The 25550-nt window shown below is 48.4% G+C and overlaps 3 protein-coding genes across 12 annotated transcripts; 2 read left to right on the top strand and 1 right to left on the bottom strand.

Annotated features, from left to right (window-relative positions):
* The first annotated feature begins 2371 nt into the window (after positions 1 to 2371).
* SRSF2 (serine and arginine rich splicing factor 2) lies at positions 2372 to 6361 on the top strand. 6 transcript variants are annotated; one of them, XR_008440088.1, is made up of 4 exons: positions 2372 to 2808; positions 2941 to 3349; positions 3886 to 5413; positions 5925 to 6361. XR_008440088.1 is itself a non-coding variant. In XM_053995147.1 (4 exons), exons 2-3 carry the CDS (start codon positions 2988 to 2990, stop codon positions 4187 to 4189), a joined length of 666 nt encoding a protein of 221 aa, XP_053851122.1. In that variant the 5' UTR covers positions 2372 to 2808; positions 2941 to 2987; the 3' UTR covers positions 4190 to 4196; positions 4549 to 6361. The 6 variants fall into 6 exon arrangements, 4 of the variants coding, with proteins under 4 accessions (XP_053851122.1, XP_053851120.1, XP_053851121.1 ...); XR_008440087.1 differs by having other exon boundaries at positions 3886 to 4652; positions 5304 to 6361; XM_053995147.1 differs by having other exon boundaries at positions 3886 to 4196; positions 4549 to 6361.
* Positions 6362 to 7163: 802 nt separating this feature from the next.
* METTL23 (methyltransferase like 23) lies at positions 7164 to 8887 on the bottom strand. The gene is made up of 5 exons (XM_053995143.1): positions 8718 to 8887; positions 8534 to 8638; positions 8208 to 8445; positions 7794 to 7878; positions 7164 to 7493 (listed from the first exon to the last, which is right to left on the bottom strand). The coding sequence occupies exons 1-5, from the start codon at positions 8790 to 8792 to the stop codon at positions 7292 to 7294; spliced, it is 705 nt and encodes a 234-aa protein (XP_053851118.1). The 5' UTR covers positions 8793 to 8887; the 3' UTR covers positions 7164 to 7291.
* A 256-nt stretch (positions 8888 to 9143) lies between these two features.
* On the top strand, positions 9144 to 23618 carry JMJD6 (jumonji domain containing 6, arginine demethylase and lysine hydroxylase). Of its 5 annotated transcripts, none has more exons than XR_008440085.1 (9): positions 9144 to 9550; positions 10280 to 10668; positions 13551 to 13837; positions 15104 to 15239; positions 15344 to 15482; positions 16133 to 16260; positions 17068 to 17147; positions 17906 to 19043; positions 20335 to 23618. XR_008440085.1 is itself a non-coding variant. In XM_053995140.1 (8 exons), the coding sequence occupies exons 1-8, from the start codon at positions 9422 to 9424 to the stop codon at positions 17947 to 17949; spliced, it is 1332 nt and encodes a 443-aa protein (XP_053851115.1). In that variant the 5' UTR covers positions 9144 to 9421; the 3' UTR covers positions 17950 to 23618. The 5 variants fall into 5 exon arrangements, 3 of the variants coding, with proteins under 3 accessions (XP_053851115.1, XP_053851114.1, XP_053851116.1); XR_008440086.1 differs by having other exon boundaries at positions 20421 to 23618; XM_053995140.1 differs by having other exon boundaries at positions 17906 to 23618.
* Positions 23619 to 25550: the final 1932 nt, after the last annotated feature.

Here is a 25550-nt window from a genome sequence, read left to right on the forward strand (position 1 = left end):
AATCAGTGGCACTGGGTCTGTTTGGAGGCCTCTCACAGGTGTCCCCCAGGGTTGTTTAACCCTTTTATCAATTACTTTGATGAGGGGTCAGTGCCTCAGCAAGTTCGCTGATGGCACAAAGCTGGGAGGGGTGGCTGGGAGTGCTGTGAGCCCTTCAGAGGGACCGGGGCAGGCTGGGGAGAAGGGCAGAGAGGACCTGCCCGAAGTTCAGCACAGGCAAGTGCAGGGTCCTTCACCTGCGGAGAACAACCCAGGCACCAGCACGGGCCGGGGCTGACCGGCTGGAAAAGCAGCTCTGTGGGGAAGGAGCTGGGGGTCCTGGTGGACAAGGAGCTGTCCGTGAGCAGCGCCGTGCCCGAGGGCACGAGAAGGCGCCGGTGTCCCGGGGTGCGTCAGGAGAGCATTTCCAGCAGGTCAGGGGCGATGCTGCCCCTCTGCCCAGCCCTGGCCAGGCCTCCCCTGGAGCAGGGTCCAGCTCTGGGCTCCTCGGGATGAGGGACACGGCGCTCCTGGAGCGGGTCCTGTGGAGGGCCACCAAGGTGGTCTGGGGACTGCAGCATCTCTGTCCTGGGGAAAGGCTGAGGGTGCTGGGGCTGAGGGGCCCTCGTCCCTGCGTGTCCCTGTCTGCAGGGAGGGCAGAGCAGGGCCCAGGCTCCGCTCCAGGGGGCCCAGCAACGGCACCAGAGGCCACGGACACCAAGTGGTGCCCAGGAAATTCCACCTGGACACGAGGCAGAACTTCTTCCCTGTGCTGTGCCCAAGCCCTGAACAGATTGTCCAGAGAGGGTGTGGAGTCTCCCTCCCTGGGGATATTCCAGAGCCATCTGGACAGTCATGTTCCATGCCCTCTCTAGGATGACCCTGCTGGAGCAGGGAGGTGGGAACCTGGCAACCCCACTATGGTCCCTTCCAACCTGACCCACCCTGTAGCTCTGCAGAATAAAATCTGCACCCCAGCCACAGTAACATATATTTAATACATGCATTACATGCTCTTTTAATTCCTAAGCTGTATTTTTTTTTAAATGCCAATGTTTTTCAAAACAGCGTGTAATTTTCATTTTTGGAGGAAAGTCAGCGTGATTATTCAGAGGCTGCTTTACAAAAATGCAATCAAAACATCAAGGTGAGGGGTCTTAACACAAGAACAGCTCTCTTCTTCCTTTTTAATATTATTATAGTGCAGAATTGTAAGATCCTCTAGGAATAGTGTCCCACTCATGTCTTTTCTCCCTTATGCCAGTACAAGTTTCCATCCTGCTGGTGAGCTGGAACAATTCCTTTAGCAACAGCAGCAACATGTGTTAAAGTGACTGAAACTGGGAGGAAGGGGCATAGGAAACTTCTGTCATTTTAGGAAAATCACTGTAAATATAAACTTCAAATTTCTCCTTTGGAAAAGGGTTTCAGCAGATGAAACACCGAATTTTTTAACCAAAATTTTCTGGTGAAAAAATAGAATAAACATGAAGCAATACAAAAGGTCAAACCAGTACCAGTTTATTTGATTTCTGAAGAAATTTGTAGCAGGAAACAAACTGTTGCTTCTGGATTTGTATTCATGGCACTGTTTATTTTTACACTTCATCAGTACAAAAAAAAAAAAATTAAACACAAGCATAGTAAAACTAAGAATTTAAATTCTAATACTGAAATAATTGTTCATATCAATACTGTCATTTGGATTAAATAAATCAGTAGAAAATAAGTCTCATTTCTACTCTTTTCTTATCATAGTGTTATGGAACAGCTGGGTAGAAACTTTCAACATTGTTTTGAGAATGAGAACCAGGCATTACAGTTCAGGAGTTTTGGCATTTTATCAGTGCTAGATAGAGCAACAGCTTCTGGGGTGGGGGAGCAGCTTCCACGGAATTTCTTGGACTCTGAGAAGTTGCTTACCACCCTTACACAAGGGCTGTGCAGATCTTCTCCCACAGCGCGAACTTGCAGAGCGGCCCGGTGTGAGGATGATTTTAGTGTTTCCCTGCTCAGCTCTGACAGGCGCCGAGCAGCCGGCAGGAACGGATCCCCCGCGGCACATTCAGAGCTGGCGGGGCCGAGGAGGCTTCCCCGGGCACCGCTGCCCGCGGGCATGAAGGAGAGCCCGCTCCGCGCTGCCCGGCCCCTCACAGCCGCCACAGGCACGCAGCGGAGCGCGGGCAGGAAAGGCACCGAGCTCCCACAGCAGCTGCTCCGGGAGAACCGCTCTGGCAGAAGCCGGGCCGAGCGGGGCTCCCCACGGAACCCCACTCCCCTCACGGCTCTCCCCTCCACCTCCGCCATTTTAAACCGTCCTCGCCCGCCCGCCCGCGCCACAAGCGATTCACTTCACCATCGCTATTTTTTCCCGCGGCGGGGTTTTGTCGCCCGTCTCCCTCTCCCACACACACTGCTCTGGCCTAATTTCTTTTCTTCTTATTGCTATTGCTATTTTGGGGTGTTTTTTTTACGGTTTTCAACACACATTGTTCAAAAATTTCCCCGCCTCCACCGAGCCCTTCCGGGTCACGGCGGCGGCGTTTTAACAGCCACTTTCCAACCACAGGGCGAATTATTAATTTAGAGGGGGACCTCCCGCGCTCCCTCCGGGACCACCTCGGGAAAAAGTAGGAAAAAGGGATCGGGGGTCGCTCCCGGGGAGCCGCGGGCGGGGCGGCGCCGCGTTTCCTTCCGGGGCGCCGCCGGCCATTTTGTGGCGTTAAGCCGCGCGCGCGGGCGGTTCCCTCTCATTTCCTCGTCGCGGCGGGACGGGGCGGCCGCTCCTGGCGCTTAGCTCCGGCCTCGGGCCGCCCCTCGGACCCTGAGGTGGGTGCTGCTCCCTGCGGACCCCGCGGCTTTCCCCTATGCGCTGTAGCTCTCCTTTTTGGACTCGCCCTGCGGCGTGAGGCACCTCGCCCTCAGGGCCGCGCCGGCTGCTGACCCCCTTGAACCCCTCAGGTTTATTCTCTTCGGCCGCCGCCGCCCCTCAGGGGCTCCTGCCCACCATGAGCTACGGCCGCCCGCCGCCCGATGTGGAGGGCATGACGTCCCTCAAGGTGGACAACCTGACCTACCGCACCTCCCCGGACACCCTCCGGAGGGTCTTTGAGAAGTACGGCCGCGTGGGCGACGTCTACATCCCCCGGGACCGCTACACCAAGGAGAGCCGCGGCTTCGCCTTCGTGCGCTTCCACGACAAGCGGGACGCGGAGGACGCGATGGACGCGATGGACGGGGCGGTGCTGGACGGCCGGGAGCTCCGCGTGCAGATGGCCCGCTACGGCCGCCCGCCCGACTCGCACCACAGCCGCCGCGGGCCGCCGCCCCGCCGCTACAGCAGCAGCGGCTACGGCCGCCGCAGCCGCAGGTGAGCGCCGCGGAACGGGTAACGGAGTTTGGGCAGTAAATGAGATGAGCCTTAGCTGTGCGCCTGTGCAGTGGGAGCCGTTTGTTTTCATGTTGGTTGCCTAGAGAGGTAGTGAGGTCTCCGTCACTGAAAGGGACGAGTTGAGCCATGTGCTCTAGGCCGATCCTGCTTCAGCAGGGAGGTTGGAGCGGATGACCCACTGTTGCCCCTTCCAACCGGACCGATTCTGGGATGCTGTGTCCTTTTCCCAGCGAGTTTCGCGGCGGGGCTGGGAAGAGGAAGCGGGGGCTTACTAGAGGTTTACTAGCACGGGCACGTGGGGTTCCTTCGGAGTGGAACGGTTTCTTCCTGTAGTAGGTTTAGCCCCCGGCCACTCGCTCTGAACAATGGCGCCCTGGTAACACTCATTTTCTTGTCCACGTGCGTCCTGTTCCGCCTTCCCTGTCCCGCAGCACTCGCTCCAGTCCGTGCGTCACCCGTGAGCGACTTCTAACGCGCCCCTTTTTTTTTTTTTCTTTCCTCCTGGTATGTTTTAGCCCTAGAAGACGCCGTCGCAGCCGATCTAGAAGCAGGAGCCGCTCTAGGTCCCGCAGTCGGTCCCGCTACAGTCGATCCAAATCCCGGTCTCGCACACGCTCTCGGTCTCGCTCCACCTCCAAGTCCAGGTCTGCCAGGAGATCCAAGTCAAAGTCCTCATCTGTCTCCAGATCCCGCTCCAGGTCAAGATCCCGGTCCAGATCTAGAAGCCCTCCCCCTGCCTCAAAGAGGGAATCCAACTCTAGATCCAGGTCTAAGAGCCCTCCCAAGTCTCCGGAAGAAGAAGGAGCTGTATCCTCCTAGGAGCATGGTAATGTACCTTGGGATCAGCACAGGATGCATGTTACTTTATTAGAGCACTTAGGTGGGGTGTTGGGTAGTTCTCGGAGCATTAATAGCCTGAACCAAGTGAATCCTAGTGGGGCACATTGTTAGTTGTTGGTTTTGGTTTTTTTTTCTTGAGCAGTGACTTTTTTGTTATTGATTTAGGGAAATAATTACTGAAGGGTTTTCTACGGAGAAGTTTTTTTTTTAACAGAGAAAATGTTTTATTGCAAGATTAATGCCTTGGTTTTAATAAAATATTGTATGAGACGCAACCTATGATGAAAATGACTATTTCTTACTGTATTTATCCAACATCTGCATTTTCCCCTTTAAAGCTGCGGTCTCCTGTTTGCTAAAAGAATATTGGCCAGTATTGCAGATTTTAACTGATTTGGCTGATCCTCCAGGGACCAGTTTCTGTGGGCGTGTGTTGGAGCAGGTTTGTCTTACACTGTTAAAGATACACTATCCTTTTAGAACGGAAGATCGGTTCAGTGGCCGTTGTACTGACTGGAGGTAATAACTGTCCTAGAAAAGTGGTAAATTCCTTGCAACGAGAAAACCACGGAAACTAGTTTTTCCTCAAGTCGACATCTTGAAGAGGCATCTAAGGATACACTGGGTGGGGAAAGGATAGTGTGTCTTTAACCCTTCAAACTGTTTGGTCCTGTTTTTTAAAAGGAAAGGGCCTGAGCTAGCTCTGGATATAGATAATTGTAGCAAAATTAGTCTCATTTTCAGTTTTGATGGCTAATTAGAGCTTAGTTAAGTCTTTATGAAGAAGCATTAGTTTTATAACTTTTACAGAACTCTGAATAATGGAGTGGTGAACAGGCTGAATTGAAGTTAATGTGTGGCTTGATCTCCAGCCTGGTGCTTATTCTCCTTTGTAACTAAATATTTTGACCAAACCTTACATTTGGCCTCTGAAGTAAAGCAACACGGGGGGGGAGGTGGAACACTGTGGAAATTCCTAAAACTTAAATTAGTCAAAGCCAGTTGAAACACAACTAGAAGTATCCATGAAGTCATCCACACCCAAAATAGACAAGGTAGAAACCTGGCTGAACTTTTCTCTCTTCAAACCTAGATGCTTCAGCTAAATGAGAACCCAGATAAAGGACGCCTTTGGGGGGAAAAGATCGCTTGAGTCTTCAGCCCATTGGAGAGACCCTGGCCGAGCAACCAGCTGTTGAAAAGGTTATTTTGTAACATTTTGTCTAACTTTTTACTTGTTTAAGTTGCGCCTCAAGTGGCAGATTTTACATTTTATGTGCCATTTTGTTGCTGTTATTCAAATTTCTTGTAATTTAGTGAAGTGAACGACTACCGATTTCAATATTGGCTTGGATATTTGAGGTAAAACTTCATTTTTGTTTATATAGTGCTGACTTCTATTGGAAATTAAAATCGATGGTAATTTGCTGCCTCCAGTTTCATACTGAGGAATCATGCAGCCATTATATGCTGATAGCTAACTGTCAAAAAGTACTCTCAATTTTATTTTGATTCCTGAAGTAAAAGTCCACAAAACTTCAACTTGAAACTTACTGTAAATGCTTTTTTTTTTAAAGAAAGGAATACTTTGACCTAAAATAACATCTTCAAATTCAAATTGGTAGAAATCTTTTCAGGTGACAGTTGATATTTGCAAGGATTGTTTTATCAGACTCAATTCTAATCTCTTCTCTTATGTATTTTTGTGCACTAGGCGCAGTTGTGTAGCAGTTGAGTAATGCTGGTTAGCTGTTAAGGTGGCGTGTTGCAGTGCAGAGTGCTTGGCTGTTTCCTGTTGTCTCCTGATTGCTCCTGTGTAACGATGCCTTGTCGTGCAGAAACAAATGGCTGTCCAGTTAATTAAAATGCCTGACAACTGCACTTCCAGTCACCCGGGCCTTGCGTAAAAAAAATGGAGCATACAGTGAGCACATCTAGCTGATGATATACACACCTTATTTTTTCCAGAATGGTAAAACTTACCAACCTACATATATGAACTTACATATGAGAATTGTAATGTTAAGCAAAGAAATGGTTCATTCCTTTGTAAGTACTGATTGGTGTATCTTTTGCTTAAGACATTCTGTACTATACCCACTGTCTCTGTAGTTAATATTAAACATTTTTTTCTGTGTTAACTTTTCTCAACTTAATGTCTTGGGTCAGCTTATTTTTAGCTTGAAAAGATTTCTGCAATTATACTGTCAATGTTTAACTTCTATATAGTAACTAAATGCATTCTACTGCTTATAAATTTTATCCACTGGGATTGCTTTGAAATTACTGTGGGCAGACTTTAATTAGTATTGTAACTAACCCAATGTTGTGTGGCAGGTGGTAACACGACCAGGCCACGAACACAGACCCAGCCTGGGATGGTGTTGTGGGAGGTCCACACTGAGCAGTACTAATAATTGCATTGCTGTGTGCTTGCCCTGGTTCACCAGGCTGCTGCTTGACAGGGGCTGATCTTTACAGTGATGATTTCTCTCAATTTGGTACCAAATGACTTGTAACTTCAAACATCCTGTGTCAAGGGTTATTGTAATGCCTTGTTTTATCTTATGCATGTATGTTAAATGGGAATGGAAACATCTGAACACTGGCAGTATGGCTTTGTTGAGGATTAAAAGTACTTTTCTACAAACTGAGGAGTTTGTATGTTCTAGGTTAGTGCAGTCTCCACACATTCATTTACCAAGAGAGGGGCTGGCTTTTGTATGTGGATCTTTGGGAAGGATTCTCAGTCCTGGGAAAGAGATCTTATGGGAATGGTTTTTATTGTTTTAAAAGAGTGCAGCTACCTTTCCATAGCTGAAGCTGTGGATTTAGGTTGGATCTTGTGGATTTCCAGGTTCAACTGTTGTGTTGTGGCTCACATGATGGAATTGAGGCTCTGAACTATTTCATGGACTTGGGGGAGAAAGACAAATTTCTCGAAAGCCATAGCTGGAAAACCAAACAGCTTTATTTTTATAATGCGTGTTTTAAGAATTGCTGCTTCCCCAAAATATCCATGAGGTTTGCTGTAACCAGGACTGTCCTCTGCAGCTCTGTGCTACAGTGAACAGCTGAGTATCACCTTGTACTGAAATCTAAAGTGGAATAAAGTGAAGTGCCCTCTGACTGTGCTAGTGAGATGATCATCATTTCAATTGTGTGTCTTCCTGGCATAGAGGAGCTGGCCAAGTGCTCTTTGTCTGCGCCAAAGGAATGCAGGGGAACGTGGATGCTCTTCAGGTTCCATTTGTAGAGCAGAGCCTCGATAGACCAGTCAGCACTGAGGGGAGGAAAAGGAGCGAAAATTAACCCAGGGTTATCACTGCTACAGAAACTCGAGCAGCCTCTCACCAAACTAGTGCAACACACATGGGTTTGTATCAGTTTTCTACTTAACAGCAAATTGGTGGTTCTTGCATTATTTTCAGATTTTGTTACCTATAGTGTTTACTGGGCAAATAGCAGTCTGACTCACAATAAATAGCTTTTCTGAGTCAGTGGTGCTGCCACAGAAGACTTGATGCTTGTTCACAGCTGGGACAGTAGTTGAGATTTGACTTTTAAATACATAAAAATTTACCTTCGGACTTGGTAAGTTGTCCAGAATTGAGCATGTGGGTTCTTCTCCAACAAGAAGTAAATTGTAGTTAAAATATCTTCAAAGTCTGTGTAGTTTGAGGAGATAAAGCAGTCTGGGTTAGTCTCGATACCAGGTGTGGATAAATCTGCCTGGTTCTATGAAATGGTAATTACAAATCAATGCAAACACAGAGTATCTGTATGAGAGATCCATGGTGTGAAGGGACTCAGTTGATTTACTCAATCTCCTACTCTCACACCCTCAGCTGTATTTATGACAGCTCTAAACTGGAATTACCCCAGAGTAACAAGGTCAGTAGCAGTGTCACCTGATCTACTGACACTGTTCCCAGCAGTACTTGGACACGAACTCCTTGCAGTCACAAACCAAAGATACCTAAGAGCATTAACGTACCTTTGGGGTCAAAAAAGACATCTGAGCCTAAAATAATGTCTATGGGTGCAAGAGAGAGCAGCTCTGGCGACACGCGGCCCCAGGTGAGGCCGAGGACGGGCACGTGGGGCAGGCAGTTCATGAGGCAGCTGCTGCGGCAGCTCTGCAGGCACTGGAGCAGCTCCTCGCTGTCCGACAGGATCACCTGGGCGCCGCACCTGGCGGCCACCACACCGGGGAGACTCACACCGGCACCGATCTGAAACCACAGCGTGCTCGTGGAGACCGCGGGCAGAGCCTGAGCCGCGGGTCACGAGAGGAGGAACCGGGCGGGGAGCGGGCGGTACCTCCAGCACTCGCTTGCCGGGCAGGCTCCGCCTGTGCACCCACAGGTATTGGGCCAAGACCACGGCGCAGGGCCACACGTACGTGCCGTACTGCGAGTCCAGCACCTGCAAGACACGGGGCGAGGCGCTGTGCCGGGGTCCCGGGAGCTCCCGTTGTTCGCCGTGTCCCGGCTGCCCCCGGTACCTCGGGCACGTCCACGGCCAGCGCCGCCGGACCCTCCTGGAAACGGTACCGCCGCGCCCGCCGCGGCTCCGCCATGGGCCAATCGCGGGCAGACACGTATTGGCGCCAGGCCGCGCCGGCCAATCGCCGCCTCCTCCCGGCGTGACGTCACGCGGAGCGCCGCCGCGGGCGCTGATGGCGATGAGCCGCTCGCCCGGCCGCGGCCTCCCCCCGGGGCCGCGGTTAAGCTGCCCCGCTCCCGCCCGCGCCGCTGCTCCGGCGGGGCGGGGCGGGCGCCTCCGCGGGCTGCTTCTCGGAGAAAGGAGGAAACCGGGTGCCACGTGGTCGGCCCGCCCCTGTCCGGGGAGCAGCAAGCGCGGAGCGCGGGCCCGCCGCGGGAACGGCAGCGGCGGCAGTGGGCTCCCGGGGCGGCCGCCGCACTGCGCGGCCAAGGGCGCCCGGCGCCCACGCTGCCTCCGCGCTGCCCTTCCTCAACATGGCGGTGCGGGGGCGCCGCTTCCCCAGCCTCGGCCAATCAGCGCCGAGGCGTGGCGGAAGCCGGGGCGCAGCCGGCCAATGGGAGTGCGGCGGGGGCGGGGCCGCGGCGACAGCGGCGGCACGGGGTGAAATTTCTGGAAGGTGCGGCCGGAGCGGGGCCGGGATCGGGATCCGGGTCGGGGTCGGGCCGGGGGCCGCGGGCGGTGACGGCCCCCAGCGCCGCCGCCATGAATCACAAGAGCAAGAAGCGGATCCGTGAGGCGAAGCGCAGCGCCCGGCCCGAGCTGAAGGACTCGCTGGACTGGACCCGTCACAACTACTGCGAGACCTTCCCCCTCAGCCCCACCGCCTGCAAGGTGCGTCGGGCGGAGGGGAAAGAGGGGGACGAGGAATGAAAGGGTGGGAATGGAGGAGGGAAAATTAGGACTGGAGGGGGGTGCGACTGAGCGAGTCCTGCGGGGAACGGGGAAGAGACCTGAGGGGAACGGAGGGGGCTGGGGGAAGTGGGGTGGGGGCACGGCTGGGGCTTGGGGAGCCCTGAGGAGATGGGGATGGAGGGGGAGACTGAGGGGGTTGGGAATGCCTGAGGTGAAGGGGGAGCTGCGGGACGTCTGATGGGAAGCGCGAAGGGGCCTTTTCCCGAGGCTGGGGTTGCCTCAGAGCCGGCGGGAGGGAGAGGTTTGGTGAGGGAGAGGAGTTTCTTCCCTCCACGTGGCGAGGCGTGTGGGAAGGTCAGGGCCCGCCGGGATGGAACGGGCACCCGCATAACTCCCAGGAGCGCTTCCCGGTGTCCCGAGGGAGTGAAATGCAGCAAGGGATGTGTCAGCCGGAAGGGCAGGGTGGCCTCTCCGCCCGGGGAACTGCCTCGGTGCGGAGCTGTGCCAAAGGCTTCAGGCGGCGAGTGCCACTGATGTGTGCAGGGAGCGGGCCAGGAGAAATGGGGCTGCAGCCTCGGGGAGCTTAAAATAACACAGAGGCAGCTCCATTCCCGCGTGGTGTGTGGAGCAAAGGATATGTGTGAAGCACCCCCACAAGACGTCAGTCTGTCCTAATATCTGTCCCGCTTTCCTCCCTTGGTTTCACAGGATAACGTGGAGAGGGCAGATGCACTCCAGTTAACAGTGGAGGAGTTTGTTGAGCGTTATGAAAAGCCTTACAAGCCCGTGGTGTTGCTGAACGCTCAGGTGGGCTGGTCTGCCCAGGAGAAGTGGACGCTGGAGCGGCTGAAACGCAAGTACAGGAACCAGAAGTTCAAATGTGGGGAGGACAATGATGGTTACTCTGTGAAGATGAAGATGAAATATTACATTGAGTACATGGAAACCACGCGTGATGACAGCCCCCTGTACATCTTTGACAGCAGCTATGGAGAGCATCCCAAGCGAAGGAAACTCCTGGAGGACTACAAGGTCCCCAAATTCTTCACTGATGATCTCTTTCAGTATGCAGGGGAGAAACGAAGGCCACCCTACAGGTAGAGTGACAGCAAGACAAAACTGGGTATTTTCCAGCTCATTTGTTGTTCCTAAATACCTGGGATTGTCTTATATAAAAAAGGGATATTTTTACATCATCTCTGAAATGAGTGTACGTCTATAATCCTGTGGGAGAGAAGGGCAGATTATATCATAATTTTTCCTTCTGCCACCAGTGTTGCTATAGGTTTATGGTTTAGGGTTTTTTTTTTCCATTCTATTAAGTCAGTTTACATAACTTCTTAGATTTTTTCAAAAAATACAGTTACTGAGAGCTGTAAAGGTCAATTTCTTGCTGTGTGTGCCTTCTAGTGTTCAAATTTTAAATACCTCAGGAACAGCTCCTGGGTTTTGCACCAGTGGCTTATGTAGAGTGTGGAATTTTGTTTAATTATGAGTCATGCCTTTTAAGGTAAAGATCTTAAACTAGATTAGGATCTAATATGGGCACCAGTTCTTAGCTCCTCTTCAGGTGGTTTTGAGAGAGAACAGTATTTCACATCTATGTAGTCTTTTCAACTCTTCCTTTATTTTTGCTTCAGTTTGGAAGAGGGTGAAATGACATTTATAAATTCAAATGCAGCAACCTGGTATTTGGGCTTCTAGATAAAAAAGCCATTTTTATCTGTGTTACTGTGACACTTCATAGCACTTGAGCTTAAGTTGAACCCTCCCAAGTAATTAAAGCCTTCACAGTGACATTATAATTGTCAGACAATGCTTGTTGCCCTTTGAGTGACATCAGGCTGTGATGTGGTTTATTTAAATAAAATTGAGCAACAGCTCATCAGTAATGGCACTTTCCTCTGCACTCTCTCATGTGTCTGTAGTCCAGTTGTGCTTTTGCAGGAGTGAAGCAAGAACCTGACTCCATTTGGGATCACTGAAGGAGGTGTTTTTACAGTGCTTTTCATAATTCTCTTCTAAGAACACACAACACTGTGGTCAAACACAAAACCACACTGGGTGTAGCAGAAACTGAATGCACTTAATGAACTAGAGATCATTTACCCAAGGTAGAGGTAAATGAGAGAATCTGGTTGTGACTCATTTATTTTGCTGTCTGTGTCCCCCACATCCTCCCCACGTACAGACACATGCTGAGCTCCTTGCTCTTGATCTTGGTATCCAACTTCTTCTGTTTTGTTTTGGAAAATGTAGGTATTTTTCAGGCTGTTGAGGTTTTTTGAGAGCTGAGTGATGCACGAGAGTACAGTAATGTCTCCTGGAGTTAGAGGGTTCATCTAGGTACAGAAATGAGTGTGCAGTACTTTTAGGCCATAATTGAAAATCTGACAAGAAGTGATGCTAATTGTATGAGGAGGATACGACCTCTACAGGTTGATCTCTGGATTGAGAGGTGTGTGATAGTGTGTAGATCTTAAAAGAAGAATTGGTGCTGTTTAGGACATTTTTACTGGCATTGCTCCTCTTTAAAATAAGGACAGTAATTTTTGGAAGCCATTTACTAAAGCAGCTATTTTAATTTGGGGAAAGGGGCTGGGATTTGCTGTCAGATTGAATTTAGGAGTTGTGAAGTTTTTAATGGTAAATTTGATGTCTTGGAGCAAATTGTGTTTTGTTTATTGTAAGTTAATAATTTGGAGGAAGGTGCTGGTAAATGACAGTGTTGCTAAATAAAGGGTTTAAAACCTGTGTGTGTAGATTGAGGTTATTGTCAGAAAAAGAGTATTGAGCAGTGCATCTGTGTGTGCTAGACAGACCTTCATATGTATAAATTCTTCTGATTTCTTAACAAAATCCTCGACTGTTCTACTTGTAGTTTAATCAGTTTTTTAAGCATAATATGAATCTAAAGAGTGAATTGGCAATAGAAATGGCAAATACCTGCTTATTTACAGCGCCTTTGTGAAGCAGGAAGAAATTACCTTGATAATCAAACTTTACTGTCCTACAATTGATCCTGGCAAATGATCCTTCAAAACCAGTTTGATTTACACCTGCACTGGAAAGGGGAGATGGAGAACTTGCTGTATTTTCTGAACCTTTGCATTCTTCTTGCTGGGCATCACCCTCCTGTCACTACACCATGGAGGGATTGTGTTGGTGCTTTAGTTTCTGCACTCTCTGCTGCCAGTTAAGCAATTATTGTCATTTTTTCCTCTTGGTGCCTGGTATGAAGTCACCTCACACTGCTTGTTCTGGTGTGGTTGGTCTTACTGCTCTGTTCCAGGGAAAATGAGCAGTTGAAGGTGCTGCTGCAGTTAAACACGTACAGTAGGTAAAGTTCTCCACTGGGAGAAATAAACCTTGTAAATGGGCAGTGGGAATATGAACCTCAAATCCTGAATGGTCACTGGAGAATAAGCTCCATACAGTTAAGTGTTGGAATGAAAAGCCTCTTGTGAGTGAACAGAAGGCGAAGAGAGAGGCCAGGGTTGTGTAACTTGCTCTGTTCCTTGTTGTTGCCTTTTGTTCCTCATTGTTCTGCAGTTCTGATCTGTTTGAGCAGCACATTTTAGAAAATCATAGGAAAATCCCCCTACCTAGGAAGAACCCCAGCACAGGCAGTTGGGACTTAAATCGTGCTCATAAACTTAAAAATCATTATTTTATTGAAGAACTGTTTAAAACAAAATACAGCTATGACATAAAAAGTCATCTTCATTTACTTGTCCCACAGTCATTCCTGTCCCAATTCATATTGGTTTTTAGGTTAAACTCCTGTTATATCCTTTTGCTGCAGTGTGAACTTAACAAAATCCAGAATGTAAATGAAGGAACTGTAGTTACTTTAATTTCTAACTGAATTAGAAATGTTGAATTACAGCAGCAATGAGCTGCTGTAATTATCTGTCTGACATGAAGAAAGGGAGCTACCTGCCTGCTCTGTGACTAAAGCACTTTCCCCCCCATGCAGATGGTTTGTGATGGGCCCACCTCGATCTGGAACAGGAATTCACATCGACCCCTTGGGAACCAGTGCATGGAATGCCTTAGTCCAGGGACATAAGCGTTGGTGCCTGTTCCCAACCAGCACTCCCAGAGAGCTGATCAAAGTGACACGGGAAGAGGGGGGGAACCAGCAGGACGAGGCCATCACCTGGTTCAATGTCATCTATCCTCGGACACAGCTTCCCACCTGGCCCCCTGAGTTCAAACCCCTGGAAGTCTTACAGAAACCAGGAGAGACAGTCTTTGTGCCAGGTATGTGCAAATCTCTCCAGGAAGGAAATCTGAGCAAAAAAAAGCATATTTGTAACATTCCTGTGTCATAGAGATGAAGGGAACATTTCAGCTTTCTTATATGGCCCATTTCTTACAAAACAAACTGAGCTCATTTTGAGACTATTCAGTTACTTCCTGAATGTCACAAAATGTGTATGACCTGTGGCATAGGATTGCATGTGATACAGATGGCAAAACAAGTGGGATTTAAATTGCAGCATCACAGGAATGTAGTCTGAACTGAATTTCAGTAATAGAAAGCTGTCAGGGCATAAAACAATGGCATAAAATAATAGAGGTGTTTGAGCTCCAGTAACTCTTGGACAAAAATGTTTGAGGTTCTACACGCTGGAGCAAATTCATGGCTGAATTTTGCATATGAATTTTTCTTAGCTGTGGGAAACAAACTACTTAAAGGCTCTGACACCTTCCACCCACCTCTCTGTGGTTATGCTTCATCTTGCATTTGAAATCAAAAGCTAAATAAAGCTTTGCTAAAGATGCCCTTCCCTCTGAGTGACTGCACACTGTGTGCCCATTGTAAGTGGGGGGTGAGGTGAGTTCAGTACCAGATTCTAACCTCTGAATCTTGCATCATTTATGTGCAGCACAGCCCAGAGTTTCTGTCCACATTGCTTGTCTCTAACATCCAGCTGACTTGGTGTGTGAAGGATGCCTTGTGATTATCTTGGCACTTATTAGTGACTCCTGAGTGTACCTTCTGTTAAGAGTTTGTAGCTGTCGGGTTCCATTAAACTGTTCCCTCAGTCTTTTCTGAGCCTCTAAGTGGGTTGTAAGAACTCCACTATTTTTATCCCGTGTGGAAAAACAATTTTGCATCTATGTTTAAATGAAAGGTTAGTCTGTAGTCATAAGAACCTTGCAAAATCAGCATGAAAATGCTCTCCAGCTGAACAGAAAGGGCTCTGTGCAGTCTGGGTTACAATGGCTGCTGCTGTTAAATAAACTGTCAGCAGCCAGCATGGTGCTGTCAGGTCACATCTTCAGTCCTGGGTGTGAGCTGGGTAATTTGGTCAGAGTGTGGAGCTGCCTTCCGTAACAAGAATCTGTCAGGCACTGGGGTGAAAGCTGAAATAAGACAGGAAAGGTGATGGTTTGGAAAACTCACCTGGGTTTGGGAGATAAGGTCCAGTTCCACCTGCACTGTGGGAAAGGTGTTCTTGGCTGTCCTTGAACTTGCTCTCTGCCATGCAGCCACCAATGGTCACTGGTGTTGTGTTTTAGGTGGCTGGTGGCACGTAGTCCTCAATCTTGACACAACTATTGCCATCACACAAAACTTTGCCAGCTGTACCAACTTCCCAGTGGTGTGGCACAAGACAGTAAGAGGGAGACCTAAACTGTCACGGAAATGGTACAGGTAAGAGATTTAGTAGCTTTCTTTTATATTCTCCATTGAAAACAAAACCTAAAAATATTCATTAATAATTCAAAGGCTAACCCTAAAATTTCAACTGTATTTAGGATCCTAAAGCAGGAACATCCTGAACTGGCAGCCTTGGCTGATTCAGTTGACCTGCAGGAATCTACTGGTATTGCTTCTGACAGTTCTAGTGATTCTTCCAGTTCATCAAGTTCCAGCTCCTCAGACTCTGATTCAGAGGTAATGCTTTTTATTGCAATAGGTAATCCATATTGTCCATTTACATTGTTTTTCCATACCTGATCGTATGCCTTCATCCTTACATCCATGTCCTATGGAATAAATTAATGGAAAGCACTTAAACCAATCTACATGTTGGAGGAGCCTGAGATCTTAGCAGGTTCTATTAGCTGAAGCCTCTCTTCACATTACTAAATGGAGTCAATCTGTTTGATCCATGTCTGTAGTATATATGAATCTGTCACTCATCTAGCTTGTGAAAAATTGCTGCAAAATGAATGTTCTAAAAATTGCGACAGGGAAAAGAATCAAAACGGGTCAGTTATGACACGGAACTCTTGTCAACACCTAAATCCTTCAGAAGCCAGAGTCTTCTCCTGGAAGATCATGTCCTTCTAGGGACCAAAAGAAGCACATTCATTGTCTTGCCTCAAGTCAGCTTTAGCCAGTGATGAAATCCAAAAATGTTTCTGTTCCTGACTTTTAAATGCTTAATTTAAAATTTCCTTGATGTGTCTAGCCCAAAACAGCAGGTTCTTTGAGCTCAGGGTTGCTGAGCTCAAAGAACTCAAAGAACTTGTGGTGAATTGCACAGCACAGACAGTTGTTGAGGTTCCTCTGAAATGTGGTTTCATCTTTCCATCCTTCAGTGTGACTCTGGCTCTGAGACAGAGGGGATGATGCACCGCAGGAAGAAGCGGAGGACGTGTGGAATGATGGGGAACGGGGACACAACTTCCCAGGACGACTGCGTGAGCAAAGAGCGCAGCTCCTCCAGGTGACCCCAGGGCAGCTGTTGGTTTTAAGCAAGCACAGGACAATACAAGGGAAAGCTGGCACACTTCAGATAGGGGATTCCTCAGGAGAGAGGGATGGAGAGCAAGGGATTCCTTACAGGACATAAAGAGTTGACCAGTGGTATCTTCCCTTCATGAATTATTTTAATTGTTCCAAACAGAAAACTAAGATTATTGATGTTTTTTTTTTTTAAAAAACAGGGGTTTTATTTAATAAACAGTCTTATTACTTTTCCTAGTTGTCTCGTTTAATAGATGAAAGGATTTGATTTTATCTTTGTTTAATGGGAGAGGTGGGATGTTTAAACTGCTCTTCAGAGAGCACAAATGAATAGTGAACAGTTAAAGATGAAGAATGATCAGGCAGCGCTCACGTTTTATTGTCTTGTTCAAACAGAAAACCTTCAAGTAGTTGCATGGTTTCTCTAACTGCTGCCTGGACTATTTCAATTTGTTCCACTGCTTTATCTGTTAAAGGCAAAATTCATCCTAAATTCCAAATGTCTGTGTTTACATTTAAAATAAATAAATACATAAACATATATTTATTTGAGCAAGTTTCAGTCAGTGTGGAAGGAGTCAACATTAATATTGCAAAATCAAGGATAGATATGCTCTAGGGTAAAGTTGCTGAGGAAAGCAATTCTCTGGACAGGCCAGGTAAAAACAGTGGAACACTGGGAATCTGGGAGTATACTGCAGGGAAGAACTTAAACATTCTTTGCTAAATGAAGCATTTTTCTCATATAGCAGAGGCTTGCCAAAATTCTTAAGCAAATTCCTTGCAGCTTGGTTAACCAGTGCTGCTGGATTGGCTGCCTGCCTGCATCAGAGTTCTGCCCAGCTCTTGAGCTCTTGGATGCTCCAGGTTTGGCATGGATGCAAGTGCTGTGGTGGCTTAGTGTGTGGTTTGCTAAAGAAGGTGTGCAGCAGTAATTTACCTGAGGAAGTCCATATTCCAGCATGATTCCAGCCTGACTTCCTGGTGTGGGGACTGCCTTGAAGACCCGTGTGCTCCTCTAGATTGCTCTCTTGTTTCCAGCAGTTGCTCATAACTGAATACAATTGAATTACAAGTACAGAGCATCATTAAAGGTTGGGGAGAACTGTACTGACTGCTTATCTTGCCCTGGAGGTTCCCACAGTTGCTTGTTATGACATTGTCAAATCCCATTTTGGCAGCCAGTGTGACTTCAGGCAGGGAATGAGCAGCAGGAAAGAACAAACCTTTAATGCAGACCTTGGTTTAAAAAGAAAGCTGTAAAAATGCAGATCATGATGCAGATCTGTTCTTCTGAAAAACCTGTGCACTTTTAAATTATTTGCCATTCAAATTTTGAAATGAATACCCTAAATATTGAAAATTAGCACCTTGCCTAGAACATTTGCTTTCTGAGTTTCACTGTTCTTCCTCCCATATGCTGATTGTTTCACTCTGTGAGGGTGGGTGGGCGTTCTGTTCCAGCTGTGTGATGGCTTAGTTGCTAAAACGCTTCCAAACATGAAATCTTAACCCTGCTTGTATAATGCTGGAGGAAGAATAAGCCTGAGATTAATCTGCATGCTGGAATCTTGAGCCCTGATACAAGGGAAATGCTTAAAGGCAGTTGTACCTTTTTTTGACAGGATTAGGGAATCTTGTGGAGGCCGCAGCTACCCCTGAGGGATAACACCACCTACCCAGAGGCAGCTGCTGATGGAAGCTCTGTTGGCAGCCAGCCAGCTCTGTTCTACTCCCTTCTGCTTCTGTTTCTCACACTCCTTAAGTTTTTGTTACTCTTCCTCAACCCAGACATCTTCGTTACGTGCTGTCCATGGTTGGTTCCTGAATAACCTGTAGGGGAATGCCCCGGCTGCGTCCTTTGTGCAATGCTTTGTCCCCTCTGCACCCTGGGTGAGTGCACTATAACCCAGCTGTGGGTAAGGACATGCCAAGTATTTAATGGGTCATGGAACTGGCAGAGAAGGCAACGGTCAGTTTTTAAAGAACTCTTTTTAAAACCAGCAGGTAAATGTAAAAACCTGCCTTGTTTTGACACTGTCGTATGTTTACATGTTGTCCTGTACACTTGAGGAAAGGAACACCAGCCCTTTTGGCCTATTGGAATGACTGGTGGATCTCACACCAGAATTTTGGGAAGAACAAGGAAGAAAAGAGCTTCTGCAAGAACTGAGCTGTGGAAAATGAGTCCTTGGGTCTTACGCTGCTGCAGGAGAAGGTTGCTGTCAGGGCTGGTGCTTACAAGTGTGTGTCTCGTGAAATCCTGGAATATGGGCACTTGGGAAGAACCTATCAGGATCATTGAGTTCAACTCCTGGCCCTGCACAGAAACCAAGAACCCCACCCTGTGCTCAAGAGCATTGTCCAAACTCTTCATGAACTCAGACAGGCTCAGTGCTGTGACCATTGCCCCGGGGAACCTGTTGCAGTGTCCGTCCACCCTCGGGGTGAAAAACGTTTTTGTGATATCCGACCTAAACCTGCCCTCACTCAGCTGCAGGCGTTTTCTTGAGTCCTGTCACTGGTCACAAGAGTGAAGAGATCTGTACCTGCCCCTCTGCTGTCCCTCATGAGGATGCTGAAGACCCGAATGAGATCTGACCTTAGTCTTCTCCTGGCTGAACAGAACAAGTGACCTCAGCCACTCCTCATACAGCTTCTCCTCCAGACCCTTCACCATCCTCATGGCCTCCTTTGGACGCTCTCCAATGGCTTAATGTCTGTTAAATGCTGTGGTTCCCAAAACTGCCCCCAGCACTGAAGGTGAGGCCACCCCAGGACAATCCTCTCCCTTTCCTGGCTGGCGATGCTGGGCCTGATGCCCCCAGGACATGATTTGCCCTCTGGGCTCCAGGGCACTGCTGACTCAGATCCAGCTTGTCACCAACCAGGACCCCTAGGTCCTTTTCCACAGCTCTGCTCTCCAGCCTCTTGTTCCCTAGTCTGTCCACACAACCAGGAGTGCCTGGACCCCAGTGCAGAACGCAGCCCTTGCCCTTGTTAAACTCCACATGGTTGATGATTGCCCTTCTCTCTAATTTGTTGAGGCCTCTACCCTTGAGGGAGTTGACAGCTCCTCCCAATTTAGTGTTTTTGGCAAACTTAATATTCCTTCCAATCCCGTGTCCAAGTCATTAATGAGGATGTTGAAGAGCACAGGGATGAGGATGGAGCCCTGCAAAACCCACTAGTGACCAGTGTCACCCCAGTCACTGTCACCCTTTGTGTCCTGCCTGTGAGCCAGTTGCTCACCCATCATGTAACACGGGTAACCAGCTGTGGGCTGGACACTTTGTCCAGAAGGTCACTGGGAGAGACAATATTTGGAGTTTTGCTGAAGTCCAAAAGGGTGACATCTACTGCCTTTCCTAGATCAGTGAGGTGGGTCACCCTGTCACAGAAGGAGATCAGATTGAACAAGCAGGACTTTCCCTTTGTGAAGCTGTGCTGGCTGTGACTGCTGCCTGCATTGTCCTCCAGGTGTTTTTCAGTACTTCCCAGAATCATCTCTTCCATGATTTGGCTGGGCACTGAAGTGAGACTGACAGGCCTGTGGTTTCCAGGGTCCTTCTCCTTGATGTTGAAAACTGGGACATTTGCCAGCTTCAGTCAGCTGGAACCCTTCCAGATTCCCAAAACTGCTCAAAAATCATTAAGAGTTTTTGCCATGACATCAGCAGCATCTTGAGGACTCTCAGATGAATGCCATGAGGCCCCATGGATTTGTAGCCATCCATGTGGAGCAGCAGATCCTGCTGCTTTGGGGTCCACTGGGAGTTGAACATTCTCACAGTCACAGTCCTCCAGCTCAGGGCACTGAGACCCCCTTTGTCCATCATCTGTGCTGAAGACAGGCAAAGAAATAAACACCTCTGCCATGTCCATGTCCCTGTTTTTGAGGAGACCATCCTCATCCTGGAATGGGCCAGTATTATTTCTAATTTGCTTTTTGCCATTAATAGATTTGAAAAAAAACCTCTTTTTTATTTCGCTCACGGTTCTGGCCAGTTTTGTCTCCAGTTGAGCTTTGGCCATATGAATTTTCTCCCTACAGTGGCAGCAGCATTTCTGTATTCTTCCCATGTCACCTGACCTTGCTTCCACTGGGCAAACACCTTCCTTTTTCATCTTATTTCCAAGAGAAGATCCCTGTTCAGCCAAGGAAAGGAAGGTGGTGTGAATGCCCCAAGAACTGAAGCAACTTCAGCAGAGGTGACCACCAACCTGAAGCACCTTTTGTGGTCTGAATCAGCGTGCTCCATGCACACACCTGAGGTGCAACACCTGAACCAGCAGCAGTCCATCTACTTGCACTCTGTGTCTGCCAGGGTGGCAGGTAACAAAGCTGCACCAGCACCTTGTAATGGGAAGCTCAGTGGAGCAGGAGAATCCTGGAGTTTCTTGCACAGCAAAAACTGTGGCAGGAAGAAGCATTTGCCAGTACTTCCAATCCTTCAGCTGCAGGTGTGATGTTTAGCACAAGGCAACTTCTGATCAAGTCTGACTCTGGCAGGATCACATGTGCTGGGCTTGGAACACCAAAACAGTTCTGGGGCCGTGGGCTCGCTCAGGCCAGTGCAGTTCACATCCCTAAATGGCTTTTCTTTGAGGTTATGTGTTCAGACCTTTCTGAAAGTTGCAGTGCCAATTTTAAAGGACTGAAGAGGGGGACATGTTGTTGTTTTATGCTTTTTAAAAATGCGGTGTGTTGTTTAAGTCTGTGTAAATGCATTTGTATTACGCCAGGTAAAGCTCTGGTCCCCAGGGGATCTTTTGGAGCTGCTGGTTTGTTATATTAGCAGGGGCTTGTGCTGGTGGTGTCTCTGTGTGGCTGAATGTGCTGCCAGGAAATCTGAATTTCCCATGGGCTGCTTCAGTGGGTGCTCTTCTGAGCCCTAGGAGGTGGGTACAGAACTCACTTCAGCCATTCTTTGGGAGAGGAAACTTGACAGCAGAAGTGCTGTGCTTGTAGTAAACACACAGCAATGCCCAGGCACTGATGAAAGAGCAAATTAAAGAGAGATTAAAGCCTCAACTGTGACTTTCTTAAATGTTTTGGGTTTGGTGGAACCTGGAGTGTTGCTTTTCCTGGCTCTCTGACCCATTTTTAACCTTGTCTGTTCCTTATTTAAGCACTCCTGGACCATATCCTTTTGTACAAAAGAATCCTAAATATGTTTGTTGGGATCTCTGTTTTTGACTCTTCTGTGCCAGTCAGTTTGTGTAAGAGCAGTGTGGTGGTGGGGAAATGGAGAGAGGGAAGGTTTATTGTTACATTCTTTAGCTGTCCAGACTCACAAATTTCCTGTGATAGCCAGGCATAAGCAAGCACACTTGCTCTGTTGCCACTGCAGATTCTTCCACAAGATCACTTAAAAAATCCTCCAACTATTCCAACTCCTGGCATTTCTGGCCAAGGCTAAACAGCTTAGGAGCCTTCACAGTCTTAAGTGTTTCCTCTCAGAGCTGTCTGCAGCTGCTGCCTTTTGGAATAATGTGGGACCTGGAGAGGCGAAGGCTCACAAGACTCAGCTCTGTCACGGTGAGAGGAGTCCTTGGAGAGCTGTCCCTTTCTCTCTGGTGAGGAAGTGAGAGGCAGCTGCATTTGGCACGTGGTTCAGTTTGCACAGTCTAAAATCTAATGTGAAAGCCTGATTGCTGTGCTGGGAAAGCCACACCTCTGCCTCTAGAAGCACAGTGGGAAGATGCAGTGTGCAGAGCATTCTTCCATGCCTGTGAACTCTTCTGTAGTGTGAAATAAAGCAATTCCTGGTGAAGCCTGTGTTGGTGTGACACCCCTCACAGAAAAGCAGCGTGTTTACAATGGACAGCAGACATCATGATACCAGCAACCCTCTCCTGACTGCTCCACAGGGCACTTCCTGCTGTGAAACAGTGTCTGTGCAGTCTTACCTGGGAATCAGAACTCTGGGATCTCCAGTTCTTCCACTTCTGGCTTTTGCCTCAGCCACTTTGGTGAGTCTTTGAGCAGTGAGGAAAATCCCTACCTCACAGGGCTGTTGTGAGGCTGAACTCTAATGGCTGTGTAAGATGCTTTGAAGCCATCCACCCACAAAACTGTTCCATTCATCCTGAGCAACCTGAGACTTCTGAGCCTGGTGGGAGCTTTTTGTAGCAGAAAACATTGGGGATGTTTTTCAACACTCTTGGCCACGTGGTGTTCTGTGGTGGTCCTTCCAGAATTGCTGTGTGGTACATAAATTGTAGCAGAACAAGACTTCCTGTTTTCACCAGGGTTGAACTGTTGCTGTTCCATAGCCTGCTCTAAACAGGGGGTCCTGCTAGAGCAGGATCTGTTTTCAAATAGGACTAGATGCAATTTTCTCATCAGGGAGTCAGCTTCTCTGGCCTTACAGGAATGGGGGGGAGCTTCCCAGGCCTTTGCTTCAGGCTGGGTGAGGGAGGAGCAGTTAAAAACTGTGCTCCCTTTGTGCCTTGCTCTGTGCTTGTGGGAAGCTGGCTGGGGAGAGTGGGCTCTGTGCTCTCATTTTTCCAGGCTTGTGCTTCTTGGGACATCCTTGTCTCTTGTTCCAGCCCTGCTGCTTTTGTACTCGAGAGGCCCTGGATGCAGCTGGTCCAGCACCCTGTGGACCCCTCATTTCCTTGAGCCCCAGAGCAGCAGCACAGCTCTGCCTCACTTCTCTGGGGCTTTGGGGGCTGCTCTGTTCCCCAGGGATGGGCAGAGAGCCTCGGGCTGGGTGTCATTGTCACCAGCCTGCCTGCCCCAGGAAAGGTGATGGGATTTGGGAACTCTGCCTGTGCTTTAGAGCCTGGTGACAGACACAGGCTGTGAGAGTTCAGGAGGAAATAAATGATCCAACACTCCATCAGAACCACAAATGAGGCACCAGTGCCAGCACCTGTTCCCTGCACAAGTGCTGTGGCAGCAGGTGACACCAAGGAGCCTCTGGCAGAGCTTCCTCCCCTTTCAAGCTCATGTGTGCTGGCTCCATTTTGTCTTCTCAGTTACATCAAACCTCTCCAAATGCTTCAAGGAAAGACAGCAGCCTCTTTCATAGTTAACCTCTACTCTCCTCCCTGAGTCCCCAGCCATTGTGGGCTGGGAAGTGAGACTGTTGGCTGAATCTGGTCTGAAAGGCCTCTGTGGGCACATTGGAACTGGGAGGTTTTTGGCATCCCCCTTGCAAAGGGGAGAAGGAAAGTGTTACCCATTTGTGTGACAGTCCCACTGTCAGCTCCAAGCCCTGCCACTGCCCTTAGCTGCTTTTATCACCCATCCAGCAGAGCTGGGATACCTGTGTTGTTCAGATGATTGTGCTTTTGCTTTTTATTTTAAATAAAATCAATTATTTTGCATTATCCTGTCACTTTCTTTCATACTGGGATCTGAAAAAACCTTACAGGTATGTACCTCTGTTTCCCAAAGTGTTAAATGTGCTGGGAACAGCTCTGGGGATGCTTGAGGATTTGCCCATCTGTGCTGGGGCATGGTTTGGAAGCTGCTGAGGTTGCGCTGGCTCTGGGAGGTGAGTTGTTGGTAGGTTTGTTACCAGACTGTCCCACCTGCTCTTTGGCCCTGCCCTGGCCTCCCCAGTCTGTCACAAGAGGTTTCTGTGTTGTGTTTCTGGTGCCACCTCGCACTGCTGAGAAGGGGTTTCACTTTCCACGTGTCGTGTGCTGCTTTGGGAGGGCCAAATGGTAATCAGGGATGGAGCACTTCTCCCATGAGGAAAGGCTGAGAGAAATGGGATTGTCCAGCCTGGAGAAGAGAAACCTCCAGGGTGATCTAATTGTAGCCTTCTGCTCCCTGGAGGGAACCTACAGGAAAGATGGAGAGAGACATTTTACAGGACAAGGGGCAATGGCTTCAAACTGACAGGGAGTAAGTTTAGCTTGGGTATTAGGATGAAATTCTTCCCTGTGAGGGTGGTGGGGCCCTGGCACAGGTTACCCAGAGAGGCTGTGGCTGCATCATTCCTGGAAATGTCCCAGGTCAGGGTGGATGGAGCTTGGAGCAGCCTGGGATCATGGAGGTTTCTCTGCCCATGGCAGGGCTGGAACAAGATGAGCTTTAAGGTCCCTTCCAACCCAACCCATTCTGTGATTCCATGAGTAAAGCCCCACAGTTCAGAGAGTTTCTGTGGAAGGGCTGCACTCCAAGCAGAGGGGTTTGGGGCAGAGCTGCCTCAAGGAACCTGGCTGTAAGGTGCAACAAGGACTGGGAAGGTGGAAAAACTTGTATATTTTGTCAGTGAGCATTGCTGAAGCCATTAACTGTAGGTAAATAAGCTGGAACAGAGTGTGGAACAGCAGCCCTGAGGCTTTTGAAATACTTACAGCAATATATTGTAAAATGAAACACCTCGAAGAGTAAATGGTTTTGTGGCAGCAGACAGGCAATTCACTCATTTCCACATAAACCTCTGTCCTCCCCAGACACTGCTGGAAACATCCTTCTTCTTTAGTGTCACCTATAAAGCCTTTTTTTTTTCCTTTCCAGTTGCCCTTCAGCAGCTCTCCCCATGCCCAGCTCACCTCCCCTGCTCGATGCACAGTTAGCAAATGAGCCCCTCCTCTCCTTGTGGATGGTCCATGGGTGTGTCCATGCCTGGTATTTAACAAGCCCCAATTCCAGAAAATGCTGTGAGTTAATGGTGGCTAAAAACTGTGTACAGCCACTGTAGAAATGCTTTTATAATTGATCTCTCTTGTTTTTCAGTCTGGAGAGGCAATTTAGAGACAACCTCACTATTCTTCCTCATTTGCAGGTATTGCTGGTACCTCCTGCAGTCCCTCTGTGGCCTTGCAATGAGGACTTAATTTATTTTTATTCCTCTTGATTTATCTACTCATCTTTCTTTTTGTGACAGTTGCAATTTCATTTCAACAAGGAGGATGACACACTGATACTTTAATTCCTGCTGGGGAGCCTGTGCTGCACTTTTGCCAATGTTCCTGCTCTTTTCCTCCAGTCTGATGCAGAAGCAAATAACTCCTGCTTTTTGTTTTGGAAAGCAAATCATGGAGCAGGGCTGTATCCCTCCTGCAGTGCCAGACATGGCACTGAGCAGCTGCATGTTTTAAGACTGGTTTGGAGTTGAATGAACAGGCTTGCAGCACATTTTTTCCTCCAAGGCACATAAAGACTCCTCTGTGGGGCTTCACCTCCTCTGGTTCTGGAGAAGTTTGGATCAAGGCAGGTAGAACTGGTCAGGAATGTGTTCAGAGGGAAATAATCATTCCTTGTCCCTTCTGGTCTAACACCTGGTGGCTCCCACCTGTGTGTGA

This window comes from Vidua macroura, chromosome 19, assembly GCF_024509145.1.
Source record: "Vidua macroura isolate BioBank_ID:100142 chromosome 19, ASM2450914v1, whole genome shotgun sequence".
In the NCBI taxonomy this organism is placed as follows: domain Eukaryota; kingdom Metazoa; phylum Chordata; class Aves; order Passeriformes; family Viduidae; genus Vidua; species Vidua macroura.